At 41.1% G+C, this 24,965-nt stretch overlaps 2 protein-coding genes across 2 annotated transcripts in view; one reads left to right on the top strand and one right to left on the bottom strand.

Moving 5' to 3' along the window:
- Positions 1-24,806, top strand: part of LOC129355488 (caM kinase-like vesicle-associated protein) — a 47,347-nt gene extending 22,541 nt beyond the window's left edge. Inside the window, exons 2-11 of the mRNA XM_055025083.1 lie at positions 13,014-13,121; positions 13,200-13,331; positions 14,260-14,334; positions 14,943-15,081; positions 16,368-16,488; positions 16,629-16,704; positions 17,806-17,942; positions 18,137-18,215; positions 18,546-18,633; positions 19,550-24,806. Coding sequence (XP_054881058.1) covers positions 13,027-13,121; positions 13,200-13,331; positions 14,260-14,334; positions 14,943-15,081; positions 16,368-16,488; positions 16,629-16,704; positions 17,806-17,942; positions 18,137-18,215; positions 18,546-18,633; positions 19,550-19,852 — 1,245 coding nt within the window. The 5' untranslated portion in view covers positions 13,014-13,026 and the 3' untranslated portion in view covers positions 19,853-24,806. The remainder of the gene's footprint in view (positions 1-13,013; positions 13,122-13,199; positions 13,332-14,259; positions 14,335-14,942; positions 15,082-16,367; positions 16,489-16,628; positions 16,705-17,805; positions 17,943-18,136; positions 18,216-18,545; positions 18,634-19,549) is intronic.
- Positions 1-24,965, bottom strand: part of si:dkey-245f22.3 (uncharacterized protein LOC492819 homolog) — a 351,352-nt gene that overhangs the window by 196,070 nt on the left and 130,317 nt on the right. The window lies entirely within an intron of this gene.

The following is a 24,965-nucleotide window of genomic DNA, read 5'->3' as shown; positions in this document are numbered from 1 at the left end:
CTAAACTCTAAGGCAAGACAGGTCAAGATGTCACAGATGTCACCTAAAGTGAGGGACAGGCATAAAAAAATTACCAAAAATAGTTGGCGCAGTAAACCGAGTGGAGGTTCTTTCCTCGGTCTTTGACCCTGTGCGTTCCGAGAGAAGGACAGAGACGTTCACAGCAGTTTGTCAGCGTTTGCTTCGCCAACAGCAGCAGCTCCTAAAGCGCAGCAGAAAGTACTTCAGATTGAGATTAAGCCACGTCTGATGCATCCCGGTTGCATAATGGTGTTATGTGTGAGAGGAGGTGCTGTGAGCAGCATGCCGCTCCTACTCCACTGATTTTACAGCAGTAGCTTGGTTGAGCATTGTGCATTTGTTTCTTTTCCAGCAGGAATATTAAGAGCTGAGGTTTGATTTTACTGTGACAAAAAATACTACAGATGTCAGATGCTTTGAGGTTTTTATTCAAACCTATATTTGATTTTCCTTCCACTTGGTATTGATTAATCACTTGAAATCCTGACAAGACATTTTTGGTTTGTGGTTGGTTATTGGTTTCTATGACTTTTAATAACAACTGTCTAGGTGACCTCATTAGAAGAAAAGACAACAACAAGATCCAGCTGTAGAAATAAGAAAAATTGAGTTAAATGTTTGCTTGAGAAAAAAAACACTTGAAAGGCAGTATAATGAAAAATTTACATTTTTGAGCTTTACATCATGTGTTAGTGTTATTCGCTCAACAATAAAGAAAAAAAAATACCTGGAGTTGATTCTTTCATGCATTTTTGAGAAATCTTTCCATCTCTGTGGTGACCATTCAGCCTTGCAAAACGCCTGGGTGGAGCTAGCTCCGCCCCTCTTTTCTAATAATCCCTCAGCAGCACCAGCACTGGAGCTGATCAGCAATGTGAATAAAGAAAATCATTTTTTAATTATTTATTCATCTTTTTACTTTCTGCAAACTGATACTCTACATGAAATAAAATCATCCACACAGAAGACCCACGATGCCCTCTGGCAATGCAAGCACAGCTTACTACTACTATTACTATTCAAGCGGTTGTGGCAGAGTCAGCTTATCTGCTGGTTGGAGTCGCCTTAATAATTAATGTGACCCAACCGCATATTCACTGTATCTGCATGACTTGCAGGCTTTGCATGCAAAATGCAGCACTTTCTTTAGGTAAGGGTTGAACCGGGAGGGTGTTTGTCACAAAACTATTTTCAAACTACCCACAATAACACCGGGTCACAGAAAAGTATTCTGTGGAAGTTGTCTGTGTCTTTTCAGCTGAGTTAGGACTATTTTGCACGGCTGAATCCTAAAGTGACATCCATTTTTCTCAATCAGGCTGAGAAAGTTTTCTGTTGGAAACGTTGCATTTTGATACTCATGGTTCAGAAAGTTGACCTGATTGAACAAATCCAGTGGGATTTTTGGATTCAACACATCCAAATGACCCTAAGAAAGTCCCAGACCCTAAGAAAAACCCCAGATACATTTTTGGACGCGTAATCGAGATGATGGTTGTAGAACTTTGACCAAACAGATCAGAAAAGATTATTAGGAGTTTGGTAGAGTCGCCTCTTGCTGCAAGAAACTGATCTGAAATCTGCACTGAATCAGAAGCCACTGCAGTATTTTCTAATAAGAATAATGCTGCAGTGCAAGTCAGTCGGAGAGCAGTGCTCGGAATGAGCACTGACACAAACGGCACGATTGTTCCTTAAAGGTGCCTTAATGGTTTAATGTCCCTGGCTCAGAACAGAACCCCCATTCTTCAGCGCCGTCTGACAAAACCAGGGATGTATTACGTCCTTTGGAGATTTGTGTTTTCTGTGGGGCCCGCGCTGACACCGACAGGCGGGACGGTTCACTGAACTGCGATTAGGCGAGGGCTGAGGAGAGGAGGCTGGTAATTATTAGCGCTCTGCCAAAGCCGGAACGCGTCTGCTCGGAGCGCGCCGCTAAGCAGGCGCCACGGGACTCGGCAGTTTCTTCGACACAAGAAAGACATGAATCACCAGCCCAGCGAGACAAGCAGAGGAAAGAGAGACCGCCAGACATGAATAATTAACTCGACGACTTGCTCGCCCACTTTTAAAAAATCTTTGCCACCATCTTTATTCCGACCCAACATTGAAGGCGGCTTTCTGTGTCTTGTGCTGGTTTCGACTTGGCGCTCAGGTCCATGTTCCTCCGCTGATCCTCCAAAAGCTGAAACGGCAAAAAAAATAAAAATCTGATGTGCTGCATTCAAACTTCAATCAGAGCTATGAAGAACCCTAGAGACTGGGAATGCAAACTTTTATGTCAGTTCTCCCGTGAAGCTATTTCTCCTTGAAGTCAGAAGTAAAAAGAAATAAATTCACATGAGGTACTATAATGATGCAGAAGGATGAAGTCACTGACTGAAGGTTTTTTTTGTGTGTGAGGGCACTGAAATAATGTAGCTTGGACCTCATAATGTAAAATATGTAAAGGTGCGTTACTTTGTCTCTACCTCTGGTGCCCCACTTTGTTTTTACAGTTCGTTAATAAACACAGTTTTTCGTCAAATCAAAGGAGTTTATTCTCTTCATCTAAGCTGAAATGTAATGCCAAAGTATTCATAAACTTTTCTACATTTTATCTGGTCACAACGACAAGAAACCATTTAAATAGGCAGCATGAAGCAGGCTAAAAAGAGTCTCAAACAGGAATCATGTCGTGCCATGATCTACAGTAAACAAACATACTGTATGTTGCGGATGGGCATCATAAAAACGTCCCTAAAACCTTCAGAACCTAAAGGAGCGCCGGACAAATACCAAACCATCCACCCCCGGGACTTTGCCACCAACAATTATCAGACTTTATACTTTATTGTAATAAGACAGAGACTGTTTCAAAGATGTCCCACCCATTAAATCTGGGGTGAATTGACACAGAAATGAAGGGGTTGGGGAGAGGGGAGATTAGGAAAAACTATGATACTAAATGCCAAACATGCTGCCGTGGTAGATTAATGGTCTGGGGATGTTTTACTGCTTTACTGCTTCAGGACCTGGTTGACATGCCATAATTGATAGAATCATAAATTCTGCTCTGCTGTATTAAACCCTGAAAGCATCAATTTATGACCAGAAGCTGAGGAACTCTGGGGTTTTGCACCAGATCAGGGTCTTGTACTACCCCAGCAGGTCCACCTCTGACAGACACACACACACACACACACACACACACACACACACACACACACACACACACACACACACACACACACACACACACACACACACCCACACACACACACACGAAGAAGCAAAGTTCAGCCTTTGGAGTTTCCTGGTAAAGCCTTCAATTGGAAACAAAACAGCCTGAAAACCTTCCAGTTGTTTCTCAAAACTATTCTATAAAGAACAGTGGACCAACATGTCTCCACAGCGACATAAAACACTCATTGCCAGCTGTTGGAGTCGTCAACAGCAGCAATAACTATACTTTTTAAATATGGCTGAGTTGGTGGGAATTGACTTTTTTCCCCCTTTTAATAAATAAACTCATGGTTCGTATTCATTGCCCGCGTTGCAATGAATAGGTCGCCGCTATCTTGAACTGAACGGTTTCGCTCGTAATGGAAGCGAGTCGATGAGAGCCATCCTTCTTCTGCCGTCCGCTGCGGAGATTTATGCGACTGTTGCCACGCTCGCGTGTGCCGACCTTATTTTTTTCGTCATGGCTCTCGTGGGAAATATCAGGAAATCAGAAGATATTAAAGCTAAATTAATGTCAAAGATGTTTGTTTCCTAATAGCTGCAGAGGTTCTCTGAGTGGAGCTGAGGTCACATCTAATCTCAGGATGGCAGGATGAAAAGAAGAGGGGCCGATGTGACGCTCTTGAAGTCAGTGTAAAAGAGTTATTAGCTTACAAACACTCATTTATAATTGAAACAATAAAGTCCTGCCCAGTTTTAGAGGAGAATTCTAATACTCTAAGGGCCAAACTACCATACGTTTTCTCACCAGTTTCAACCTCCAGGAAAAGGAGCCTGAATTTGGCGCCACACCAATGATCTTCCTGAGTGAAACGCGTACTCGAAATGCTTCAGATTTTCAGAATAACCGTCTCATGAGGAAAGTTATATTTGAATGGTCTAGTGAACAACATTTAGCTGATTCTCAGGTAGCTAATTGCACCTGTGGCCTTCTTTGCATGTCTGTGTTTTGCGCAGGAAGTGAAAGTTTGCTTCCCACCGCCATTTTCTCCTTTAGCAATCGCTGGAATTTGTGTAGAAATCCCCCAAAAAACTAAAACTAAAAGAACCATCCAATGCAAACATGACTGCAGTAAAAGTTCATACGGTAGCATTAGCTGTTTAACTTGGTGCAGGTTTATTTGAATGTTGGTCCTGCTGAAACTTGCCTTCCTTTACTATGTATAAAGACGTGAAGTATTTTTATGGCACTTTAAGCAGAAAAGAATGGATTTTAGTCTGTATTGTTTTTCTTTTTTAAGTGCTCTGCATTCCCAGAAACGATGGTGTTTCAGCTTAAAGCTATATGGGGGAAAGAACAATCAATTCTTTGAGTTAATTTAGTTGAGTTTCTCTCCTTTAAACACACTGATCCAGTTAACAAAGGAAAGGACTCTTGCAGCAATAAGGAAGTAAAAGCTAAAACAAAACACCAACAGGAAAGATATAAAACATGCCGATAATATAACGTTGCTGACAGCCAGACTGACAAATATGTATGTATGAAAGGTTCATTTAGACTCCAGCAGCTTGCAGGCTCACCATGGCTGTAAACTTTGAATGAAGTGTTTATCAGATGGTAAAGACCTTGACAGGCTCTGTGAAAGTAACTGCACAGAACCACTGATACTTTCACACTCAGGCTGATGTTAGTACGTTTGTTCCTCTCTTCTGTTGGCACAATCTCTTTAGATGCTACTTTGAAACGGTATTACTACAGAATTTGTACTCTTGTAGTTTACTGTCCAGCTTCATAGCAGGACATCTTTAGAGATCAATTGTTTGCATTTACAAGAACATTTAAGCCGTACTGTTAATTACGTCTAATTATTCAAATGAGAAATAATGCAAATGTTATGAGTACATCACAAAAATGAGCCAAATCAAGCTAAGATAATTTCATTTGACTCTCATAGGAGAAATTTATCTTTGAAGCAGGAGCAAAACTGCAATACAAAATAAAAGCCCATCGCAAACGACAGTCACCATGAATAAATACATAAAAATAAAAGCACAAATGTCAGATTGGCAGAACGTCCTCATAACCATTCACATACAACACATCCTCTACATGCTGCTCTTGGTCATCATCAGCCCTGCTAGTCTCCCATTTATCAGGCTAATGGAAAGAAGAACAAATGAATGTTTCAGACGGTTATATTTGCTCAGGGGAACCTAAACCTTCTCCCAGAGTTCATAGGAACATATTCTGATCATGTGACCCATCAGACAAGATGCTCTGAACTCGCCTGACGGTCGCCTGCACAGACGGGTGATGTGGAGAAGATGGAGCCGGAGTGTTGATGATCTCACTTGCCATCTTCACCAGACTTTGAATTTGACTTTTTAATTTAGCAGTAAGATTTCCAAACCATCCAGTAATGCCATATCTCAGACAGACCCGACGGTTCCCCTGTAGAAGATCAACATCTTAGTAACGCCACGCAATCGAAGCCGTCTAAGAAAATAGAGACGCTGGTGAACCTTTGCACATGCATGTGTCACATGTGAGCGCCAGCTCAGATCGCCATCTATGTACAAACCTAAACATTTAAAGCCTGTTTGATGGAGTAGCCATGCATGGCTATAGGACTCCAGTCACTGATTGATTTAGGATCCAGAAACAACTCAACAGATGTGGAGGTGTTCAGCTTATGAGAGTCACACCCTAAAACAAACTCATCTACAGCTGCTTTATGATCATGTACAGATTGGGAAGAGAATTAACACATTCATTAGTGCACAAAATAAAAAGGTGAGGCAAACTGACGCAACCTTGGGGGGCCACTGTGCTACTTAACTTAGAGTCAGAGAGAACTGAATTGTATTTTACTGAGATATTTTTAATATAAAAAAAGAATAATACCACTTAGTTTAATAAGCGATGATTAAATCAGGTTTAATGTGCTGCACAGCAGAGTTATGAAAGCTGTGCTAGTGTACCACAGCTTGAGAACCGTGGAAGTCGTGAATCCTGTGCAAGCAGAACCCGCCTCTGAAAAACACCTCCACCTGTCCTGGAGGATCTTATTTCATCGGATTAATGCAGAGGCTTGCTTCGTCGCACAGAGGCTTACCACCCAAAACAACTTATTCCTATAAGATGCATTTCCGTATTATACCCTGGCTGCAGGTAGACTAATCCCCCTCAGCGCTGCTTGACAGAAAAACCTTGACAGTGCATATTCTGGACTGCATTCACCCTAATCCTAAACATTGCTAAGCAATTCAAGAGCTTCCAACCCGATGTCAGAAAAGAGGAAGGAGGCCCAGACATTTCCCCGCCATCGTTTTCTGAGCCCTGCGGCCTCACTGTTCCCGTGGAGACCAGAAGGGGGACCGACTCGCCCCCGCGGGTTGACCAGGTCACGCTCTCTGCCGCAACGCATTACGAGTCATTGACTGGCTCTCCCCAGGGGGGAAGAGCTGTCAGAACTTAATGCTCTAATGTTGCTGATGGTGGTCGCTTTAAATGGAGCCATTATCCTTCCTCCATCACATGACACGGCCAGAACCCCGCTACGGGAAAGTGTCCAGTTATTGCACAGCTTCCAACGAGCTCCGTGTTTTAAACAGATAAAATAAAATAAGAGCGGCTTTGAGCATCTTATTGAACATGAGAACGTTTCTCTTTAACTTTACGCCGTTAACCTCCATTCCAGGAGGTTCTCTGAACTTCCTGGAAAGGAAGTTCAGAGAAGCAGAAAGCAGATTTCCAAAAGGACGAAGGCTCTAGAAATAACTACGCAAATAAACTGGACCTGACTCGACTTCATATCTGTTTTTGCTTTTCTGCAGACCAGCAGCTTTTATTTTTTAGCTCTGTATGTTGTGGTTGGCACCAGACATTCACATCACTGCAGAACCTTTTTCAAATGAAACCGCATCGATCGAAAAACATAAAAACTTTTTTAAAAACCTGTGAGGTTGGCATACAGTTCATTAATATTAGTAGAATCACTATTAACACACATTTAATTTACTCTGAACAATGGCTCTCTTCATCCACCCTGTCTTTGTTTCGCTTTAAGGAATGACAAAGTTGGATGTGAATTTCTGAATTTAAAGAAAAAATATCAATAAAACAGTCGTTTCCCAGGGACTTGGTTATTTTTAGGGTGGGGGGGCAGCAGATTATTTTTTATTTTATTGTTTATGAATTTGAGTTTTGCAAACATTGTACTTTCTACACAGCTCTGGAAAGTAATGAAGAAACCACTTAAATTATCAGTTTATCTGGTTTTACTTTTTATAGAAATATGTTTGAGTAAAATGAACATTCTTGTGTAAATTACAACATTCTGTGAATATTCAAGCAAAAAATGTAGTATTGATTTCCAGAAAATTAGAAAGTTGCAGCGATTTCAGACCTCAAATAAAGCAAAGAAAACAAGTTCATGTTCACTTAGAAACAACCACATGAATGTTTGAACTCAGGGGTTCAGTGCAGTGGTCTCTTCATTTGGCTCATGTCATTAAGTGATACTTTATTTTTTTCTGAATAGAAGCAATACTCGAGTGTTTAAAAACAATAAAGTCAGAGTAGATTTATTTTGGCTGGCAAAAGGGACACGTTGAACAGTTCATATCTGGTTAGTGTAAAACCTATTTTTGATTGAATAGGGCACCAAAACTGTCCCCAGCCCAAGGCCCCACATCCCTGTAAATCCGGCCCTGTATTTCTGTGCTTTACGGTTTCTACAGCTGACATATCGCCTCAGATTCCCCTCCATTTATCCGTCAGCCTGAGCTGATGTACAACTGAACCAAAGAGAGAGACAAAGGGTCATCCTCTCGCTCTGTGCCTGCACAGCGCAGTCAGGCCTCATCCGAGAGAGAGAGAGAGTAAACAGAGGGAGCGGTCGCCTCGCTTCGGCCCGAGCGCTTTCCTTCGCCGAGCCTCGTTCATCCAGATTGGATTAGGATGTGGTTCTGCAGAGCCGCCGTGAACAGATTGCCACGCTTGCACATGACGCTCCACTTCTCATGCTGGCTGTGCTTATTTACATTTATCACCCAGAGTGTCAGTGCAGATGGTTGTGGAAAAGAAAAAGGCTGAGAAATGAATACACACACACACACACGCACGCACGCACGCACACACACACACACGCATACACACCCCCACACACACACACACACACACACATATACATATATAACCCCAAACGCCCTCTACGATCGCTTTATATACAAACACCTTCAGCAATCCGATGCTTATCAGTGAAGTGCTGTTCAGCTTTTGAGAGATATTAGTATTATTTATTTATTTGGTCTTATTCCAGGACAAATCAATGCTACTTGGTGTTCGCTGTTTAGGAAATGTGTTCTTAAGTCTTAAGCGAGGTTCACACACTGTAAAAAGCAAACTATAGAATTTACCCTAAAAAAGTGAGGTAACAATTTGCACTGTCCCCGTTAAGGTATATTCAGTTAAATATATTGAGTATTAAGTAATTAACTTAGACATGTAAGAAATACTTTAAAAAGTTGGGTAAAATGTACCTCATATTTATGGTTAAATTCAACAGGTATTTAGTCAGTTAAAATAGGTAAAAATTTGTCTTGTTTGCTAGTAAATCTTAGCTGAAAATTAAGAGTTAAAGTTAACTGAAATCACTGAGTTACCTTTACTTATTCAGGTAAGTTAAAATGCAGCCACAAATAATAGATCGAGATGATACACTTTTACAATTATTTTATTCTAAGAATTCATCCAAAAAGTACAACAGAAATAAGTGCAACACAGCAGTGTCAAGCAAAATTACAAATACTTAAACCGCAGTATAACATCTTCAAATATTTTTTCAGTAATGTAGGACTATAAAACATGTCAGACATCCAATCTCAGGAGTACATCAGAGAAAAGGACAATTTAGGAGAAGAGAGAAAATTAAAGGAGAAGTGAGGTGCAAGGGATAGTCTTAATTGTGTTTCCTCTGCCTCACACAACAGTGACTGAGCAAATCTTCAGATGTGCAGGTGTATTTAAACACAACAAATAACAGAACTATAACACAACATTAACAATAAATGAATAAAGTGCAGTACAACAGCTACAACATTTAGACATTTCAAAACACATTTTATAACACACTGAGCTAACGGCTACATATGTTGTCTCTGGATAAGTATTCAATGCAACCAAACTTTAAGAGTCCCCTTATTCTATTTCAAAAGCTTCAAAACCCACACACAAACTGTAATACTTTTTTTTCTGCGTGTGTACATGTGGATGAAAACAGATCAGAAAAACAACAGTCTTCAGTTAATATAGTTGCACTCATTCAGGTAGAATGACAATAACAGAAACAACGAAATTGGGAAAGAGGTGATTTTTAAATTTGTCAGAATTCAGTCAGTGTTAATGACCAGACTGTCCAGTTTACATTGTTTTTCCATTTTCAGAAATCAGAGAACAATGGAGTGGGCTGAGAGAGGCTGCAACGTACTTATGTATCCACATATATGTCTGTGTCTGTGTGTGGAGCAGAGGACAGAACAGAACACTAATAAAAAAAGCTATACTACCTTAAAACTCTGTCCAGACAAAAGATCCTCTTGGAACAGGACGGAAAATGTATGCCTTGAGCTTGTTCTTCAGACTGTGGACCTTCTTCAGTAGTTTTGCCCCATCAATTTCCAAAAAAAGTTTTTGAAAAGCTTCAAATGTGTTCTTGAGCTGCTTTGGATAGTCCAGGTTCAGGGCAAATATGAGTCCCATCAGCAGTACACATGCCTTTGTTCGGCTTCCACATCCTTCCATCACTTGGTCTGATGGATCCTCCTCAGCCATGATGTTGTGCATCACGATCACCGTCATTGTTTTGTCTGTGTAGTCCTCACATTCCTATATGTTAAAAATAATCAAAAAAGATACACATTTAAAATTTTATTGAAGATGCTTTTTCCATACATTTCAACATATCTAAAGGAGAGCAGAGGGTAGTGATCAGAAGATAGAAAGACAAGATGAAAGAAGGAAAAGGAGTGAAGAGGATCCCTTGAGTTAATCGATCATCTGTTTTCAAGGACATACCTGGCAATCATGGAAAAGATCTTCTTGTCTTTCACCAAAGTAGTTAATGAGGCAGCAGACAACTGTATCCCTTTTTCCTCAATGCTCTGTGGCTGTAGGGAGATGCAATTTAGTGAAAAGACTGTTAGTGGAGAGTGGGGAGAGATTTACACACACTAAGTTGGTAAGGAGCTTAACTTTGTGCACAACAAAGCAACTCTTTACAAATTATTTCCATTTTTAATTTAAGTATATCAATAATGACATATTTCTGGAAAAAAAAATTAACATACGTCATTTAAAGTGTCCAGCAGAAGGTGCATCTTTGAACCAGCAGCCCCTCGTTTAGCAGCATAAGCTGCAGAAGACCTGGTGTGTTCTCATCAAGCTTTAGCATGAATGTCTCCTCCAAGGAAACTGTCGATACGTCTGAACTCTTCCTTGATCTAGGACATAAAAGGACAAAAATCAAATTTTAAATGAAAAACCAGATCTCATAGTCTTCACATGAATGTTTCTTGATGGGAAGAAAAATTATAAAACTATGAGAAGTAACGCTAAACTTTCACAACATAGACACACGTACGCAGACATGCAGGTGAACTGGAGAGAAAATCACGTTGTTTTTAAACAGACCGCGGCGGAGAGCGACTCTCCAGCAGCCATGTTAGCTACCGGAGCTAACAGGTCAACAATATAAAACACGGCAGGCATTTCATATGTTGGCGACATATTACTATTAGTATTTTAAGACGGAACTTCTCATGTGCGGCGAAAATACACTAATGAATTGTTCAGCAAATTATTTGTGCCTGTGTCTCGGTGCAGCGTGACGTGGGAGCAGAGACCTGCAGATACTTAACGACCGTTACAACTTAACCACACGGGCAAAAGTTCAGCGTTAGCGTTAGACTAGTTTCTAACCTTAAAACCAGCGGTAACAAACAGTCATGCATGCTGGCTAATCTCAAAAGCACTGCAAACAAATTAAAACTACCTGTTGTTGTCCAGACAGTTAGCCATGTTGGCGCCATGGAAAAATTCAAATTTTGATGTACAGTATTGGCATGTTACAGAGATGCACATCGAATATAAGTGAAGTATCTAATCATTTGTAATGTTAGAATTTGCATTCGTGCTATCATTCACAGAACAACTATATTAATATCTTACCTTCAGCTCCCGGTTCGATGGCAGAGAGGATCCAGAGTTCCTTGTCCCGCTTCTCTTTCAAAAACGCGGTCTGACGCATGCGCAACTTTGGAGCACCGGACTTAAGAATCGGGGTAGATTTTACTGTAATTTCCTATCTAATAGTTTTTAATGTTAACGAATGGGTAGCACATGTAGAAATTACCCAACATTTCTTCAATCATTGGCTACCTGAAAAAATACATTAAAATTTACCTCATTTTTATGGATCATATTTAACACTCGCAAAAATCACTTTTTTCAGTGCATGAACAACATGTAGCAAGTATGTTGTTAATAATTGTAAGAACAATAAAATAAAATAAAAACATTTTCTTGGAAGACGTAATAAGAGCAAACCTCACCTGGCATGTAGGACTGTGGGGGAGAAGTGGAATAAAGGATGCGAATAATAAGGACTGAAATATGTTAATATTTAATTGATCTGTAACATCAAATGTGTTTGTACCGGAAATGTCCCCATGTTGGAACTATGAATTTTGGTGCAGTTCGTACATGATATGAGGAAGCAACATGACGGTGAAGTGGAAGTAAAATGAAGAATGAAACTGAAAAGTGCGGCATGGATTTGTATTCAGCCCCTTTGAGATTGTTTTTTGCAAGCACTTTATAAACTCAGCCGGATTGGACAGAGAGTTTCTCTGAGTATCAGTCTTAATACGGACTCTCAGATTTTCTTTTGAACTTTGACTATTTTACTTTTTTGTATTTGTCAAAAATATAACAGATGTAAAAAGAGAAAGAGAATTTGCACGGCTAGTCGGAGAGTAACCATGGTCAGGCTCCAGATCTCAGTTTGCAAGTTAGAAGTTCAAAGACGGGTCAGTTAAGAGATTTGATTTGATTTGGATCATTAACTCCTCTGGATGCTAAAGTTTCCAAGAGTCAACTCTAGGAAGCTTTATGAAAACCGGGTCACAAGCAGAACAAAGATCCCAAGCAGAGCAACAGAATGGCCGACAGAAACAAGATTAGGATGAAGGTACGAATCAGTAAAACGACATGCAGCGAACCGCCCGCGTTCCTTCAGGAGAGCAGCTCAGAGAGTCTGGGAAGAAATTTTAACGAACTGCAGCAGTGATTCACTGATTTCTGACTGATGAACATCTCTTTATCTGTCCCTGTGCTTGTATTGTTCTTGGTTGTTTAGAAATGCAGTAGTAGAAACACTAGGATGCTTTGTTGCGGCTCCCGCTCACCGACTTTTCTCGCTGTCTGCCCGCAGAGAGAAATTTGTCTGGCTATCGCTTTGAGGAAAAGATGACGGCGCAGAGCCGAGCCGCTGACGCCGATATCTTCTTGCGTTTTCTGTTTTTTTTCCCTCTTTCTTTTTTAACATTACAGGATTATGGAAAGCTTGGCTACAGAAAGTTAAATATGACAAAATGCTGCATTAAAACTGCCTCTGGTGGCCTGCGTCGTATGATGGCGTTCTGAGCACAAAAGCAGAGAAAAAATCTGTTGTTTTTTTTCTTGCAAAGTCATCATCCAAAGTGTCACAATGCAGCTGGAGGCTCTGAGGTTTTCCCGTCTTCTGCCTCTCTCCCTGCCATCCCAGGTCGGGCGTGGCCATGCCATTTGGCTGTTTAACGGTTGGGGAAAAGAAGGAATACCACAATCCTTCGGACGTGACGGATAAATATGACCTGGGTCAGATTGTCAAGTCGTGAGTATCTTTTAAGTCGGCCTTATTGTGGTGTAGAGACCTGAACGGTGCTTTATACCACCTAACGCTTCTTTTCAGGGAGGAGTTCTGTGAGATCTTCAGGGCCAAGGACAAAGCCACCATAAAAATGTACACGTGTAAGAAATTCCTGAAGAAAGACGGGAGGAAAGTCCGGAAGGCGGCCAAAAATGAGATCCTCATCTTGAAGATGTAAGTTTTTTGGGAGGGGGAGGGGACGGTGTTAAGCTTTGTCAAATTGTTGTTTTTTCTTTAAGCAATATAATAAAAAGTGAATAGAAAACGTAGCTCAAATTGAAAAAGTCAACATTTAAACTGTTTTTTAAAAATCTAAATCGGTTTTTCTGATTATCTGGCTTCCAGTAAATCCTGCTTTAGCATAATCTTATTGAACTATTTGCTGGTGACAAATGATAAGTGCGTTGTTCTCTCTTTCTGAAGACTTTGGGAACACATGGACACATTCCTATGGCCTACAATTGTTGATTTTGCAGCACCATTGGAAGTCTTTTATTTTGAAACAAAAGGTAGTCCTTACTATTGAGGGGGGAAAAAGTAAGTGAAGCAAAACGAATCAAGGAAAAAAAAGAACACATTCATCACAAAGCAGACAATCAATTGTTCCAACATTTTGAAAAGCTAGAAGTATCTAACATTGTTGTCAGAGCTCTTACTTTGTAGTTGTTTGATGAAATCTCAGCAGCACATAAATTTATACAAGTGAGAAATGAAAAAAGTTGCAATTTTTAAAAATGTCTTTATTTTTTAATCAAGAAGTTATGAATCAGTGAACCAATCGGGGCTGACGCGCAGCATAAATGTCCCAACTCCTCTGGGTTCATTGAGGACTCAGCCGCTGTGCGTCTAAATCTCCTTCTGCGCTCACGAAGGAAACTGCTTGTCACCTCTGGAGAGGCGGCAGAGACAAACACAACTTTTTATTCCGTTTGCTCTCGGTAGCGCAGGCGAGGCGGAGCCGCTTCGTGCCAGGGAGATCAGCAAAAACATTTCTGCTGAATAATAAACCTTGCAAATTATATTTATGAACTGCGGTTTCCTCGCCTTGCTGCTCCGGCTTGTCGAATGACATCGGTCTCTCCCTGCCTTCTACCTTCCTCAGGGTGAAGCATCCCAACATCCTCCAGCTGGTTGACGTCTTCGAGACCAAGAAGGAGTACTTCCTCTTCCTGGAGCTGTGAGTTTAGACGTGTGATGTGGGGAATGAAAGGCTTCCAGCTCGCCTCTCACCCCCACCGAGCCGCTTCTGCAGATGGAGCGCTCCCGGGGGAACGGGCCGGTGCTGCTCGGGGCCCGAGCGGACTCCGAGAGCGGCACTTGGCTCCGCATCATTTGGTATTCAGATGCGATCGCTTCGGTTGCCCCGTTCTCCTCTCCCACCCCCGGTTTTGGGAATTGGGTGCATTTCTGTGGAAATTCTAAATGTGGAAACGAATGATTCCCACTGAGAAGACCCGAGGGATTTTTGGCTATGCTGAAAAATTCAGCAAACAAGAGTCATCCATGGGGAAGTGATAATTATCACTCACCCCGTGGACGATCCCCCGTTCTTAGAAAGACAGAAATACCTTCTCGGAGCTGAAGTCAGTTTTTCCGAGTTCTCTGAATTATGAGGAGCTTCTCTCACATTTTCTGTCTGATTTTCTTTGACTTTGCTGCTTTTGTTTTTGAGCGGCAAATGAACTGAAGAAGAAAGAGAAAAAAAAACGTGTGAAGCAAAATGCAGCGAGCTTGCAGAAATGAGCAAAGCCTTTATTATTTTTCTTTCTGCCCGCCTCTCTGCAGCGCGACAGGAAGAGAGGTGTTTGACTGGATCCTGGACCAGGGCTACTACTCGGAGCGGGACACCAGCAACGTGGTGCGGCAGGTCCTGGAGGCCGTGGCCTACCTGCACTCCCTGCACATTGTCCACAGGAACCTGAAGGTACCAGCTCCACATTTTTTTATTTTTTTGGTTTGGCTTCTAATGCAGACATTTCTTCACGCTTGAAATAAGACAAAACAAACCTACAAATAGCTTTTTAGCAAGATATAGAAGCTTGTTTTAAGTGAGTAATTCCTTAATATTCATAATAACATATTTATTCCACTGCCAGATTATTTCTCTGGTGGCATGGGAATAATGTCTTGTTTTAAGTCAATAATCTGACAGTGGAATTAGAACTTATTCATCAATATTAACACATCATTGACTTAAAACAAGCTCCTATATCTTGCTAAAAAGTTACCTGTACTTTTGTCTTATTTTATGTGAAACTGGATAAAAATACTTGGTAAGATTTTGCAATTTTTCAGCAAACACTTGCAAACTCAAGAACTGCAATGCAGAAAATATAATCTCCTACTTTTTTTAAATGTTTGTAGCGTCCAACGATGGGGTGGTCAAAGTGTGGCTTAGGGGCCATTTGTGGCCCTCTGAACGGTTTTTGAGAGACTCACTCTTAATGGTATCAATTATTACCAGGTGGCATATGTAACTGATTCATATTTACATATTTTATTGCTATTATTTATAAGGCAAGATTTTCGCAAGTTTTCACATGAAACATGAAAATATTCCTAAAGCTGCAGTATGTAAATGCTGTAAACATTATATGCTTTACATATCGTCAGCCTCGTAAGGGAAGGTTTTTGTTAAAGCCGTCACCATGTTGTGACATTATAACATGGGACACATCATCTGAAAAGACGGATCTCGTCCACCTCCTCCCTGAGGAAAGAGATGAACCGTTCCCGACCAAAAACAACCAATCAGAGCTAGGAGGAGGGACTCTGTGCTGTCAATCACACACGTGTACGCACATTCTCATCTTACTGTTACAGCAAAGATGTTTATCTGAAGTCGTCTGTGGTCATGATAACTAGTCTTCGCACTCACGACAGACTAGCTGTAGCTTAGCCTAGCAGAGAGCAAGCAGGAGCAGTGCGTACACTGGGGTGATTGACAGAATTAACAACACTCTTCAAGCACAGTCTGAAAATGAGTTCATATCCTGCAAGGATTGTGAGCAAAGCCGTGAATGTTGTGCAGATTTGACGGATTCTAAGTGTTTCTAAGGTTTTGTGTCAAAGTTGAATTATAATGAAGTTCAAATTAAAACAGATTATTTTTCTGTCATTGAGTTACTCGGATTCTCCACAAAAAAAATACATTTTACTCGTTACACATAGTGAGCGTGTGACTTTTTGTGATTTGTTCTTCACCCACAGTTGGAGAACTTGGTGTACTACAACCGTCTAAAGCACTCCAAAATCGTCATCAGCGACTTCCACCTGGCCAAGCTGGAGAACGGGCTGATCAAAGACCCCTGCGGGACGCCAGAGTACCTGGGTGAGATCATGATATGGGTTTATTTTTTCATTTCCTTTATTTAACCAGGTAAAGCCCGTTGAGATCCAGATCTCATTTTCAAGAGTTTTAATGCGAAAGGTTCTGGGTCATTGATGATGTTTGTGTTTTTTCCTGTTCAGCCCCTGAAGTGGTCGGCAGGCAGCGGTACGGCAGGCCTGTGGACTGCTGGGCCATAGGTGTCATCATGTACATACTGTAAGACCTAGTATTTTTATGTGCCTTTTACTTAATAAAATGTAAACAAGATTTTTTTTTTCTTCCTTGATTTATTTATTTTTTTTTACAAAAAACAAACTCCTGTGTTGACTAAAAATCATTTAAGACCTAAATCTAACAGGTCTGATTATATAAGCCCTCGTTCACACACAGCTGAGTATTTCTGAAAAATAAATATATCCGCCATATTGCTGAGAAGAAGTTATTTCGTGTTTCAGAAAGGTTTCCATCCACACGAACCCAAACAAATGCCTTCCCCGAATGTTGTCTTAAACATGCCAAACATGAGCACAGAGCTAAAACCTGTCAGCCAATCAGATTGCTTCAAACCAACCTAACTTCCTGTTAGGAATTAGACATGATGCCATGAGGCTCATTTGTGTGGACAGACATGCAGACTGAAGTACTTTTAGACAGCCTGTTATACTGTAATGTTTCAATTGTCGATTTTTGTATTTTTACGATGTGGAGCACTTTGAACTGCCTTGTTCCTGAAATGCACTATACAGATAAAATTTGATTAACTGATTGATTGATTATGCAAAGTTGTTAAAACCCAAGATTATATCAATTTGGACTCATGTCGAAGCAATTACGTTGATATATTGGTGAATTATTTTTTATTAAGGTCAGGTCAGAACGCATAAAAATGTATTTTATTTATTTTCCCAGATACAAAGCTGTGCGTGAAATAAATTTAAGTCTAATTTTGGACCTTAGATTTGATGCATAAATGGAAAAAGTCTGTATTTGTATTTAAAATTATCACCTCTGTCAAACAACCTGCTCTATGATTTTTCTATTTTTTTATGTTCTTGGAACAAAATGTTTTTTTTAACATCAGAATTACTAGATCAGGCATAAAAAAAGAAATGCTTTCATTTTATTTACTTCGAACATGATAGAAATATAAAATCACACACATGAACTAATAAATCACTTCTGATAATGATGATAACTAATAATCAGTACTGGCCTGATCTATCTCTACATTGACGTTCTCAAATGTGGTCGGTATATCTCACAAAGGTTTCATGACCCCCACCGTTTTTAATCTTTATTCATTTTTTTTTACCACAGTCTGTCGGGCAACCCTCCATTCTACGACGAAAGCGACGACGACGATTACGAAAACCACGACAAGAACCTGTTCCGAAAGATCCTGGCGGGCGACTATGAGTTCGACTCTCCGTACTGGGATGAAATCTCCGACTCAGGTTCTCTCAGTGGCAGCTTCCTACACACACACACACACACACACACACACACACACACACACACACACACTTCACACACTCCTGCCTTCCTTCCTGTTGACTTTTCAAAGCGGTTACGGTCGTGTTGCCATGCCGTCAGGAAGTAAAACCCTTTTTCTCACTGCGTTTCCTTCCTCGTCACTTCCCTCTGACAGCTAAGAACCTGGTTGCTCGTTTGATGGAGGTGGATCAAGACCAGAGGCTGACGGCCCAGGAGGCCATAAACCATGAATGGTAGGCGGAGGACGTTTTGATATATCGTGCAGACTGAATCAGAGTGCCGGGAACTGAGCGTGCTAGACATGATTAAAAAATCTCTCAGGAGGTTTTAAACAAAAAAAATAAAAACGAAGATAAATTTTCCTGAACAGTTCGAACAGATTGTCCCTCAGTCTGTTTAATTGTACTGGAGAGGCATTTCCAGCAACCCTTTAGTGATATTACAACCTCCCATGACTGCACCGAAAGAAAACCACTGAAATATCCCATGTTTATGAAAGAGTCTTAGCAATCTGCAGCTTGTGTTTGGTGTGAGTGTCGTTTTCTATCCTCTTTCCTCTGCAGGATCTCCGGTGGCGCAGCTTCAGATAAGAACATCAAGGAAAACGTGTGTGCGCAGATAGAGAAGAACTTTGCCAGAGCTAAATGGAAGGTGAGCCCTTTTGTTCTCTTCCTCCACAAGCTGAAGGCATTTCAGGTTTCACTTCTGGTCGCTGCGAATTTAAAGAGAACCACTGAAACGACGCCTCCCCGCAGCTTTCGCACTGCTTTAAAGTCTCCGCATGCTGCAGCAATACTGGAGTTTTATTTGAACGAGCAAAACAAAGTAGCGAGAACGATGGTGGAAGATGATCAGGACCACTGATGGAAGAAAAAAAAATCAGACTTCTGTTTCCTCAAATTTCTGACTTTCTTCTCAGAAGATTAAAGTCAGAATACATATATATCTTTTTCCTTTGGCCCTAATTCTCTTCACTAAAAAGGAAAGGACATATTTTGCAAAAAGAAATCAGCAGCGCTCATTTTTCTTGAGCCACATTTACTCTAATCCTACACAAAGACAGCATCTCTCTTCAGAGGACACGGCCGTCCTTGCTGACTGGAGCTGCACAGAGAGCCAAGAGGTCCCTGGTGACTCTGAAGGACCTGCATGTCCACATGTTTGTTTGTTGCCATGGTTTCTCTGTTTTCTTTTCTCTCTTTCTGCAGGTTTGGAGTCGGACCAATAAGGTGTTTGCTTGTGTTCTCTCTACGCTTCTTTCTCTCCTCTATGCATGTCTCCTCATGTCCCTTAAAGTCTTTCCTGGCATTTCTCTTTCTTTTCCATCTCCGTGTTTTACACTTGACATAAACTCAAAGCAATTTCTACCAAAGTTTTATACATGCATATTAAGTGGAGTGTCATGGCAAAAAGCCGTAATGCTTATGAAAGTAAAAGCGTTTGACTCTCTGACAACCGTTCTGAGAGCCACAATGCCGGACAGGACACGCTTAAGGAAAAAAACAAAAAAGGATACGTGTATTTTCTTGTGAATGTGTGTAAAAACTTCCCCTTCTTCCTCTTTCAGAAAGCTGTGCGAGTCACCACCATCATGAAGAGACTGAGAGCGCCTGAGCAGAGCGAGTTGAAACCCGCCGTCCCGGCAGCAGCTGCTGACCCCACGGCCTCCGCCGACCCCTCAGCGCCTTCGCCTGCGGCCGGGCCCGACGGCGCTCCTGCTGCCGCCGGAGAGGAGAGGAGCCAACAGGCGCCGGCCCCGGCCGGGGAGCCGCAGCCGCAGCCGCAGGCGGCCGAGCCCACGTCACGCTGCAACGGCGAAGTGACCGCTGCGCTTCACATGGCGGGCGAGGCGATGGATGAGCAGGGTTAAAGCCCCGCCCACCAACCCCCCCCACGGTACCGGCCCGGTGCGAACTCTCCTCCTGCACACTGTACATTAGCTGCTAGCATGGTGACACTGACTCTGCTTCTTCTTCACTTGCAGCATTAGCATCATCTCATGAAGGTTGTGTGCTGCCTTCCCTGACCGCTGCCTTTCTGTTTTTTCTAACCTGCGAAGCGCTTTCTTGTTAAATAATCAAATGTGTCTCAAACTTGAGCTTTACAGAGTTCAACTGTCAAGCCGTTGGCTCACACCTAAAGCCTGCCAACACAAATCGCAATGAGAGTGTAAATAAATGAGTAACGTTGTACTAAAACGGATTTTGATTAGCGCTTAATAAGCTGACAAGGGAGAAATTGCAGAAATGTTTCCCTGTAGGCCACCGTACTAACCAACAAAACACAGGGAGGAAGGTCTGGAAAAACATTCATACCCTCAAACTGTTCCAGATCCTCATCATTACAAACTGCAGTGGATTTTGTTTGATAAATCAGAGTGAAATAATACACAACTAATACGACGGGAAGTCATTATGCCTTTCAAAATATCTACATCGAAAATCTGCAAAAGCTCAGTCAGACTGACCAGTGAGCATCTGTTAACATTAACTGGATTCAACTTTGACTAGACCATTCAGACACGCTTTGTTCTGATCTCCTCTCTGTTGAGTGTCATTTTTCTGCTCAAAGTTGAATTGGACTCCAGTTTTAAGTCTTGCGTAGTCTGGACTTTGTATGGATGACGTAATCTTTTCTGCTCCGTAAAATTCCAAACAAAATCCCAACTGGATGAGTTTGTGTTTGTCTGGAGCTAAATTGTGGCCATAAAGTAGCTTTGAAAAAAATAATAAATTGAAATTGATAGATAACAATATTTAATCTCAAATGTTGTTTTGAACTTTTTGGCCAGTTTCAAAATAATTTTCCATCTTCAAAATGATTTAGCGAGTTTCAAAATCTTGAATCTGGAAAGGCGTTTTGAAGACTTTTCAGTTTCAAAATTTTTTTATGTTCAAAAATTTTTCAGCTTTCAAATCATTTTTTTTCAAGTTGGCGGGGAAGAAAACACAAAAATCAAACAAACTTAATGGTCACAATTTAGCTCCGTATGTTTCCAACCGGAGGAAATGATCAAAGGGTGTGAATATTTCTTCATGGCATAATGTGTGTTTTCTTTCCATGTGGGAAATACTTGTACCTGTCCACTCCTTCAGGGTCTTGACTTTCTCTCACCGTCCACTGGGAGTTCTTGACTTACGCCCGGTTCTGCACCTTTGAACGAGGCAGCTTCACACGTAAGCACACAGACGCCATGTTTCCTTTGCTCGGGAACGAATCTCCTGGCTGTGAACTGTAAAGAGCCTGTACATAGAGACCTTTGTAGAAGTAGCTAAAAACAGCATGCGTCGTTTCCCACTTCGTAGAGAGAGCTACGTCGTCCACAGAGCGCGCCGGCTGCGGCACATTCACCGCCCCCGTGTGGTCGCAGCAGGACCAGCACGGTTCTGAATGCATAGCGGTTCTTCTGCATCGAAATGATCAATACCTGTTTGTTTTCCTCAACGCGCCACATCCCGACGCCTTCAATCAGCCGATGTCAGCCGTTTTTTCTCCGCTTGCCTCGTTGCTTTTACTTGATCCTGACATTTGTGTTCTGACGCTGAATCGAAGGGAAAAAAAAAAGCCGCACATGTCTTAATATTTGGCTGAAACTGTAAAATAATTTCTAAAAAAAGAAAAAAGGAAAAAAAGCATTAACCAGGCGAATGTGAGGGAAAGGGTTTTTTTTCCATCCAGATTTTTCTTTTTGTTACTCGTTTTCCTTCATTGTTTTTTTTTTTTTTTTTATTGACAGTCCTGGGAAAGATGTGCAAAAAGCCTTAAATAAAGATACATAATTAGCATTGTCGCAGCATCTCGCAGACTCCCTGCAGCTCCAACCGGATGGTGCGGAGCGTCTTTTCACATTCAAAGATCGGCACAGACAGACAGAGATCTTCCTTCAGTATGATCTCTTCTTTTCACCCGACAGCAATGTGAGGTGAGCTGTGAAGACTTTATGTGTGTCGAACCACTTCTGGGTTTACCGAGCCACATTTGAACACTTTGTCCTGCTGCACATGATCCACCTTTAGGCATTTAGTGGAAGCCACCAGATTTATATTTAACATTTACTTTTAGAAATGCCTCTAATTCTCGAACAGGGATCCTGGGATGTTTCTTTCCACCTCTTTAACCACCAATGAGTGAGACGCTTGTTATTTTGTTAAAAACAAAACATAGTGTATTTAAAAAAGTAAATAAATACACACAATTTTTTTCTCTCTCTCACCGTTTTCTTTGTTTCTTTCAATTTTATTTATTCGTTAACTATGTTGTTTGTCTTCCATTTCTTTCTTTGTTTTAATAAGAAAGAAGTTCAATAATTGTAGATTTATTTTTTTTTTCTTTCAATTTATTTAATTAATTTGTTTTCTAATGTTTTTTTCCATTTTTATATGATTATTTTCCCCTAATTTTATTTATTTCCCAATTGTTTTTTTAAAGACTCATTTTAGTAACATTTATTTTTCTATAGTTTTTTTTTGTTGTTTAGATGTACTTATTTATTTTCTGACATTTTTCTTTTTTCTTTTATTGGTTTATTTATCTTCCAATATTTTTTTCTTTTAGTTTTTATCATTCATTTATTTTCTAATGTGGGTTTTTTTTCCCTATAACTTTGTCCATGTGATATTTCATCTTTACAACAGGCACCTATTAACTTGCGAGGGACACTGTGTTCCAATAAGAACCACGTTTTCTAGTCCAGTCGAGCATTAATAATATCGAGCAACATGTCCAGATCTCTGTGATCATAACACAAAGGGGAAAAAAAGGAGCAATATCTGACTGGCTGCACAAACTGTGATTCTTTGTGTCCTTTTCGATCCACGTGACCTTTAGCAGGAGTCTGTGATCCTCCCCGACCGTCGGCGGCGTCACCGACACACACAGCCTCCGGCATAAGGTTGTTGTCAGATAAATGTGCGTCCATGTGTGTGTGTGGTGTGTGTGTGTGTGTGTGTGGGTGGCCTGTTCTGACACACACTGAAAATGTTTTACCCCCCGTCGGCCACAGAAAGAGAGCAGCCTGTCAGTACAATGATCAGATTCCTTCATTTATATCTAATAGGTGATGTCACACACACGCACACACTCACACACACACGCAGTCACTTTGATTGTTAAAAGTGTACATACATCTGAATGTTGATGAAAATGTACATTTTGAATTAAACAGGCTACTGTTCTTATTATTAGCTTTATATAATAGATTCTCAAGTTACAGTTTATTTAACATCTTTTTTTTATTTTATTGAATCTGATTGGTCATTATGTCACCGCGTGTTTCATTATGTTAATGCTTCCTTGCAAACATATTCAAACCCCGTGAACTTTTTCACTTTTTCTCACATTAAACCAGAATTTTTATTGTGTTTTATTAGACATTGAGACAATTGTTTTGTTTGGGGTTTTTTTTGTGGTCTGTGGTCCTCAAAGTCCCGAAGCTTCACTCAAACCCGACGGATTTTCTAAGAACTAACTGCAGTACGTAAATGTCACAAAAAAATATGCCACAACGTTATGTACGTTAAGAGACGGACAGTGTTTGAAAAAGAAAAAAACGAAGCTCCTCCCCAGACAGAAACATTCAGTCAGAGCCCGGAAGAAGGTCTGAGCGCTGTCAATCAAGCTTGTGTACGTGCTAATGCAGGAAAACTGTTAACCGTCAACAGAGACCACAAAAGCTATGTTTGCTGTGACCTCCACATAGCTTTTGATGAAGGTGAACAAATCTCCCCGAGAGGCGTTTGAAATTCTTTACAGATTCACAAAGTGTGGAGTCGATGCTTTCCCACAACGTTCCTGTCAAATGTTCATCTTATTGGCCAAAATCAAAAACAAAAAGCGTGTGAATAGCCAATGATGTCCGGCATGTTAATCTTACTGTAAAACAGCTCAGAATTACTCTGAGTAAAACACAAATTTGACCGTTTTAATATCTCTGAAGCTGCTTTTTAAAGCAGATGATGGAATATTTATGATTTAGCAGTAAAGCAAAAATCACTGTATTAAGAGAAATTCAACTATTTTTCTCTTGTTTTTTTTTCTGCTTGTTGTCTGGTGACTCGTTTCTGGTTTTCTTCTGGCGCGTCACACATTTCAAATAGGACGATTTGTCTCTTTCTTCTTTCCACACTCAGTGTAACTTAAAGTCGTCTCAACCTTCCCACCTGAGCTGTGGACCTGTGCAGCTCCTCCAAAGTCACTATCGGCGGCTTCTCTGGTTTTAACCCTGGGAGACTCGGGCGTAGAAAAACATAGAAGAACCTTGAAAATGGTTTTGCAGGAGCACTCTAGAGATGACAATGTGTTTCCTGAAGGTTTTCTGATTTTGTGGACCTTGCCAGGCGAAACGTCTCCACAGTTTTCACTTCAAACAGCGTTCCAGTACAACTTCACAACTTTATGTCGGTCTGACTCTTAAAAACCCAACAATTCACAATCTTAAGGTTGAAACGTGAGAAAATCTGAATAAGTTCCCAGGACGGAGGCGGGGAGGGGGGATGAGTGGTGAATATGTTTGCCAGGTAAATAATCCCTCAGAGCCTGAATCAGAAACTATCAGAGAAATATTTCTGACGGCGTTGGATGACGGTGAAACGTGTTTGATGTGAAATAAACACCGTTACACTCTGGAGCACTGCTTTCCCCTCCCCAACATGTTTCTCCCCGTGTCTGTGTTCACGCTCCGACAGATGTTACTGTTCACGTGGTGTTTCTGCCAGGAATCGACCCGCCGCTCCCATCCTGCATATTTAGTTATTCTTTTTGTAAAGCTCTGTAATGTACTCCTTGACTGACTTGATGACTTTAACAGTAATAAAAATCGTCTCTTCGTTTGGCTCCTGTCGTTCCTCCACTTCGTGCAGCGCCTGCTTCTAAACCAATCAGGATCGTTTTTGGAGGAAAGCGGGGAACTCTGCTTCCTCCCTCCAGCCGGGAGGGGAGCATCTGTGTCGCGCTCGCTCAATTAGCGCAGACTCAGCAGCCGTGAT

The sequence above is a fragment of the Poeciliopsis prolifica genome, unplaced genomic scaffold (assembly GCF_027474105.1).
Source record: "Poeciliopsis prolifica strain line A6 unplaced genomic scaffold, Auburn_PproV2 SCAFFOLD003, whole genome shotgun sequence".
Taxonomy (NCBI): domain Eukaryota; kingdom Metazoa; phylum Chordata; class Actinopteri; order Cyprinodontiformes; family Poeciliidae; genus Poeciliopsis; species Poeciliopsis prolifica.
The sequence above is the reverse complement of the archived record's forward strand: the minus strand, read 5'-3'. Positions and strand labels throughout refer to the sequence as shown.